Source organism: Pseudorasbora parva, chromosome 1, assembly GCF_024679245.1.
Source record: "Pseudorasbora parva isolate DD20220531a chromosome 1, ASM2467924v1, whole genome shotgun sequence".
Lineage (NCBI taxonomy): Eukaryota > Metazoa > Chordata > Actinopteri > Cypriniformes > Gobionidae > Pseudorasbora > Pseudorasbora parva.
The window spans coordinates 39,203,056-39,209,784 of NC_090172.1; the positions used below are offsets into that span (position 1 = coordinate 39,203,056).

The 6,729-nt window shown below is 34.7% G+C and overlaps 1 protein-coding gene across 2 annotated transcripts; it reads right to left on the reverse strand.

Annotated features, from left to right (window-relative positions):
• Nucleotides 1-329: 329 nt before the first annotated feature.
• tppp3 (tubulin polymerization-promoting protein family member 3) lies at nt 330-6,123 on the reverse strand. Of its 2 annotated transcripts, none has more exons than XM_067440350.1 (4): nt 6,019-6,123; nt 2,973-3,170; nt 2,680-2,833; nt 330-1,430 (listed from the first exon to the last, which is right to left on the reverse strand). In XM_067440350.1, the coding sequence occupies exons 2-4, from the start codon at nt 3,155-3,157 to the stop codon at nt 1,239-1,241; spliced, it is 531 nt and encodes a 176-aa protein (XP_067296451.1). In that variant the 5' UTR covers nt 3,158-3,170; nt 6,019-6,123; the 3' UTR covers nt 330-1,238. The 2 variants fall into 2 exon arrangements, with proteins under 2 accessions (XP_067296451.1, XP_067296459.1); XM_067440358.1 differs by having other exon boundaries at nt 2,973-3,167; nt 6,019-6,121.
• Between the last annotated feature and the right edge of the window lie 606 nt (nt 6,124-6,729).

The window sequence follows — 6,729 nt, forward strand, 5'->3', positions numbered from 1 at the left end:
CTAATTTTAATTAAACAACATGGGCTGTAATTTCATTAACATGGATCCCTAATTAAATCTTTACAGGAACTTAACATGATGAATGTGTTTAAACATGCTGTAGAATGTGAAACTATATAATCTGTTTCATCCTTTTGGAACTTTATAGTAATGATGCATAATAGTAATTATATTGACACAATATTTTGTGTAGCCTATTGTCTGTTCCAGTCTTGCACATCGCCAGAAAGGTTTTGCTGCAAAAATATTTTATTGTTTTTTTTTAGGTTTTTGTTTGTTTTTAATAGCCCAAAGTACAAAAACAAAACTTAAAATAAAACACACCAAAGGATATTTAGTAATGGTTTATACAAACTTACAAAGGCAGTTTCCAGTTTCAGTAACACAACTAAATAAAACAAAGATATGATATTACATTTTTGGAAATCATTTCTGCAAACAACAGAAGGGTAGATAATATACATAATAAAGCTGGTTCACCATTTCAGGGAAAACGTAATATCCTTGAAACATTTAGCATTGAATATTGTACGAATTTAGATGACTGCAATTAAGCAAGAGCATCAACAGACACATTAGAAAGCATATTGACTCTAATGTGGATGAAAATGAACCTGTGAGGGACAGACATACAGTCTTTGCAATGGAACGAGCTGTATAAAGATTCTTGATCACGTAATTTTCACAACTTCAATATGTTGTTAAACAACATTGAACACAGTGGATGATATCCCTCACAGTCTCGTTTTCATTCATGCCAAAAATTAAATGTGACGCTATATGCTAACTATAGGTCTATACGCATGTTAGAAGAAATACATCGAAAGATCTTCTTATGTTAACTTCTCCCTCTTTAAAGGATAGTGATGTTCAGATGCACCTTTAGCTTAACAGCAACATTAAACCTAAAACAAATACACTTCTTGTCCGTTTCCCCTCCAGCAGAGCTGTCTTTATATTTGTTCTTTGAGATTTTTTACCTGAAATCATACATAAAGCAGGGTCTGGTAACGGCATGAAAGAAGTGAGACCTCTTTAACCCTTCTGTCAACTTTCTAACGAAAACTGACTATAATACTATATTCTTTATCCTTAAAGACAAACATTTACAACACTTCCTGTGTTACACTGCATAGTGGCTGTGTGATTTTACAGGTTAAAGTTCAAGTTTGGCTTTGGTCCAGACTTAAGTGCTGAAGAAGATGGAGCTCAGAGCTTAGAACATGTTGACATGGGCCTTACTTGGCCTTCGTCTTCTCTTCGTAAGTCCCAGCGTTCTTGTAGGCCCCTACGTAGCCCGTGTGCTCCACAATCTCCTCTCGCCCACCTTTTCCTTTGCCTTTCCCACTCTCATCAAAGCGCTCCTTGTGTGAGCCCGTATATTTAGATGTGTCGGTTAACCTATCCACTGCAGCAGTTTTCGCCACTTTCTGAAAAGGTTAAAAAAGAAACATAAAATTAAATAAGGCAATGAATAAAGCTTTTAAATTATGGCAAAATCAAGTTGGAGAGCAATATACAGCTCTGGAAAAAATGAAGAGACCACTTAACATGTTAAGTGGTCTCTTCATTTTTTCCAGAGTTGTACTATAAAAGCAATAAATAGGAAAATGGAACTAGAAATTAAATGTGCTTCATCAAACTAGAATTATTTCATCAGATGATCTGTACAAGTCTGTTTTAGCCTGCCCCAGAAGAGCCTTTTCTGTCAATAGCATATACATCACATATTCCTGCAACTCCTTCTGAACTTTTAACTAGTTGTCAGAATTGATTTATTGTTGTTTGATTTGTTACTGCCCTCTAGTGTTGAACTGGTTGATGAATAAGTAGTACCTTTTTTGTGTTTCTCAATCTTGCTCTTGAGGAACACCAACACTACTCATTTTAGGTGTCTCACTAATTTGACACACCCAGTTGAGTTCATGGAGTGCTCTACAAATGAGATGATGAGTTGAGTTATGTGTTTGATACAGGAGACATTCCAAATATGTAGTGTTGAGGGATCTTCTTAAGCAACAACTGCTTGGCATTTCTTGATTTAGCTAATATTTTTTAAAATGTCAGATAATACACTCACATTACTGTCACAACAGAGGTTGAGGTAGTCTAAGTTGAATTAGAATCGATTTGCAGCGAAGTGTGATGAAATAGCAAACCAATAAATTAGTTTCTTTCTTGCTTTTTTGTTGTTTTATGCATACTGTTTCAAATGTTTGGGTTGGTAAGATTTTGAATGTTTTTTTTTTTTAAAGTAGTCTCTGGCAGCATTTATTTGGAATATTATTATATTAAAATTATGTTAATATAAATATTTTGAAATATTAAAATTTAAGTTAACTGTTTTTATTGAAATATTAAAAAGTAATTTATTATTGTAATGGCAAAGCTGATTTGCTTCTCAAGAAACATTTATTATTGAAAACAGCTGTGCTGCTTAACCCTGATACAGTTTTCAGATGCTTTGATGAATACAGAGATCAAAAGAACATTTATTTGAATTACGTTTGATCAATTTAATGTGTCTTTGCAGATCAATGTTTCCATTTCCTTAAAAAAAACTTGAACATTGATTCAAGTTTTGATTGAACATTGATTTTGATGCATTTGATGCATTGATTTGATTAATATCCCACAAAAAAAATAATAAAAAAATACCTTGAACAATACAAGACTTACCGTTACACCAACGTTGGTAGGTTCTTTGCCATCAATTAGCTTATATATAGACTGCAATGCCTCCTCTTTGCTCTGACCTTTGAACCTCTTGGGGGCCAATTCTTCTAGAGCTTTCTGGAACTCCTCGTATGTTATAACTCGAGATGTCTTTGCTCTGAATTATGGTAAACATGGTAAACATCTATGAATATATTTTTAATATTTGTTTTTAAATATGTGATTATATTGTGTGCACGATAACTATTTAAAATTTCAATTCACCCAAAAAAAAAAAAAAAGATGGAAAAACTCACTTGACTTTAGTGAAGACAATATCTACATCAGTACTGGTGACATTCTTGCCATCAACGACTTTGCAGTCTTTGCACAGCTTAGCCCAGTTTTTCCCATTCATCTCCTTCCCAGTGGCTTTGGTGTCACCATGAACAGCAAACTTCTTAAAGGAGTCCAGAAGCTTGTCCATGTCGCTTTCTGCCATATTGGGTATTCTGCTAAACAAATAGTAAGACTATGACATAATGGAACCATTTTTCTAGAAAAAGAGGTGCTTTCACTGACCATATAAGTCATCTGCAATAGGCATGATTAACAGAAATTACTAAAGCCTTATTTGACAAAAAAAAAAACAAACAAAAAAAACTATTGCACTGTACTATCATCATAGGAATCTCAGATGTTTATTATACAGTATGTACTAACGTCTATTCTGTACAGAGGAATTTGGGCCCAGACAAAATACCTTAAACTCTGATTTAGCCGTTCTACATTATGCTAGTTATCTGCATTATCTAAAATGTCCTATGATTTTAGCTTTGATATATTTCAGTAATGGTCTTCTTGTTGCAGAGTTTTGGCAGACTTCTTCAGCAGGTCACCCTCTTTTCCATTGCGTTTTGAATGGTCTGAATGAATAAAATAACAATTAAAGCACCAGCCAAAAGTAACACATTAGGTGTGTGTGGAATGACAGAGCCTGATGTCAAATGTAAGGGCCATAAGGATTGAGCTAATGAGGTGATTATCAGCACTCTGCAAACTGCTAATTATTCATTCAACATACAAAAAAAACACAGATTTCCTAGACATTTTCAGACAGCCTCTTTGCTCCCCTCTTTCCTTCCTTCATAATTCTATATTTTTCTATTTTTTTTCTTTCAAGTGCATGAGTGAGGCCAATTCCAGACTTTCGTGGTGTGTCTGCACAGTCCAGCCATTGTCAATGGAGGCGGGAGTAGGTGTGTGGATGGGCTGATGTGCCTTGGAGTTATTGTGGAATGTTTCAGATGGATGTCAGAAGTTTGGCAGCTGATGGCCTCATAGCGGCGATGAGTGTACAGCAGCGGTGGGTGGGCTTGCCCTGGCTTCAACTCCAACTCCTTCAGCCATCTGTATTCCCCTCTCAGATCACACACTTTAGTGTTACATCAGATAGGCTCGCTAAGGCTGCATTTATTTGATCAAAAATAAAGCAAAAACAATAATATTGTAAAGTATTTTTTATAATTTAATAGATTTAAAATATGATTTATTCCTGTGATTACGACACAGAATTCTCAGCAGCCATTACCCCAGTCTTATCACATGATCCGGCATATCCAAAATATACTAATTTGATGCTCAATAAATGTTTATTATTATTCTCAATGTTAAAAAAAGTTTTGATGCTATATAGTTTTGTGGTGATAGTTCTTTTTTTCCAGAATTCTTTGATGAATAACGTTTAAAAATATTTAAATTTAAAATCTTTGGCAATATCATAAATGACCATTTTGATTAATTTAATGTTTACATGCTGAATAAAAAGATTAATTCTATCCCAACAAAAATAAAAATAAATCTTAGATTTTTGAACAGTGGTTTCTTTTTCTTTCTTTTCTGAATTTGTTTCAGTATTTCTTAAGGAAAATTAATCTAAAATGTATCACTGGGTTGGCAAACAATTCTTCAGTCACTGAACCATTGAAGTCATCACGTTTTATACCGTCATGCTTAACATGTTGCTTGTGTGTGCTGTGTTTTTCCCTTATACAGTGTGCGAGGGATCATGTGCAGACTGCTGCTGAGATTATTCCCACACAGGCGGCCGAATAAAGACATCATTGTGAGTATGAGCCTCACCCTTCTAACACGCATGCAAAGGCAGCCGTCCACATAAACACACATTGCCCACCTCCCGAGATCCCCTCACTCAGGACAAGACCTTGTGAAAGTGTCTATGGAAACCATTGTATTAAAGAAGTAAACAGAGACACACTTACCCACCCATCCAGACAAAACACACAAACATATAGTAGACTCACAAAATAACAAAGGCATGTCCCGAAGACTTTATGAGCAGAGCACAATCTTCCTCTGTGTCAGCCCTATAGGGTCCTGCCCATGAGATACCTGTATTCCTCACACAACATGTTTCTTCACAATTATTGCGTATTTCATACTGACATATAATATATATAAATATAATATGTGATAATCACTTCATAAATCATAAAACTGATATGTCTGAAATATAACTGATATAACTTAATGAGTGTTTACTTTCTGATCAGACAGACAGCAATCCTATAATTAACCTGATGATGTCAGCAGTGTTTGGTTCAGCAATTATATGAATAGCATCCTTTTGTGCCAATTTGCCAATGGGAAACCTTCATGCAGTATGTATAGCCTATATATAACTCCAATCTAAATCATTTTTTGTCAGTGACACTTGTAATTATCCAAACATGATTTCATCTTCTGGCACTTGATCACACTTAGTCATACTGCAGCTGTTGCAAGAACATTACTAACAAAACGTAAGATAAAACAAATTAAAAAAAAACTTTTAATTTTTTTATTCGTTGCAATAATAATAAAAAAAACATTATTTTATGTCCATTTCATTTTTGTGTTTATATAGTTATATGACCAGTAGAAGGAGAAAGAAATAGCAACATAAAATACAATTATAAATAATACAATTATTGCAAGCATTTCTAACTTCATATTTATGCATGTTTGCACAGGGGCAAAAAGCAAACAAACAAACAAACAAAACAAAAAAAACTTTTGTCTTAAAATACCGGCACTTTGTATTTATTATGCCAATTTACTCACTGACCTCACACTCTTCTGTGCAGCAATACCCATATGCAGCATGACATTGAAAGTTTCCACATGAAAGCCCAGATGCTATGGCTATGTACCAATCTATGGCATATTATGGGTCTGTGTGATGTGTGCATGCATATAGCGAATAAAGACGAGTACATGTACTGTATGCATGTTCACAGGTGTGGAGTGCATTTGCTTATGAAGATCATTCTATTACATTAGTAGCAGTGAAATCACTCTTACCTGTGCTACTGATTTCCAGCTGCTGGCAATCCACACACATGCACACACACTCCCAGGTCTGCACAACTTCTGTCCTGTCCTGCTCTCTCTCTCTCTCTCTTTCTCTGTCTCTCCTGTTACTCCCTTTTGAAATGGGCTTTAAAAGGCTGAGGGCTTGTTATCATCTGTTTATTCCTGTATCCATGGAGACGTCCTGTTTAACATCAAGGGATGGCTATAAACGAGAGAGAGAGAGAGAGAGAGAGAGAGAGAGAGAGAGAGAGAGAGAGAGAGAGAGAGAGAGAGAGCCTACTCAAGTTAGTGACCAGGGTCATTTATCAGTCGGGGTGAACTGGAAGCGTGAGCATAGCAACATAGAGAAACCAGAAAAAGACTTAAGCATTTGTGTTTTATTTGTGGTTTGTTTATCCTCTGTTGTGTTTGTTTGCTACTCATTCAACAGTGTGAGTGTGTAAGAAGAGAGCGAGGAATGCTATTCATTCAGCACAACATGCATGTGTTAGTGTGAATGTGAGAATGTTCATCCAATACTGTGTGTGTGTGTGTGTTCATTTATATATATATATATATATATATATATATATATATATATATATATATATATATATATATATATATATATATATATATATATATATATATATATGAAACCTTTTTAAAAGTTGACGTGTATCTGAGTCTAACAGATTATTCAAAAAAGGGTGTGAAGAC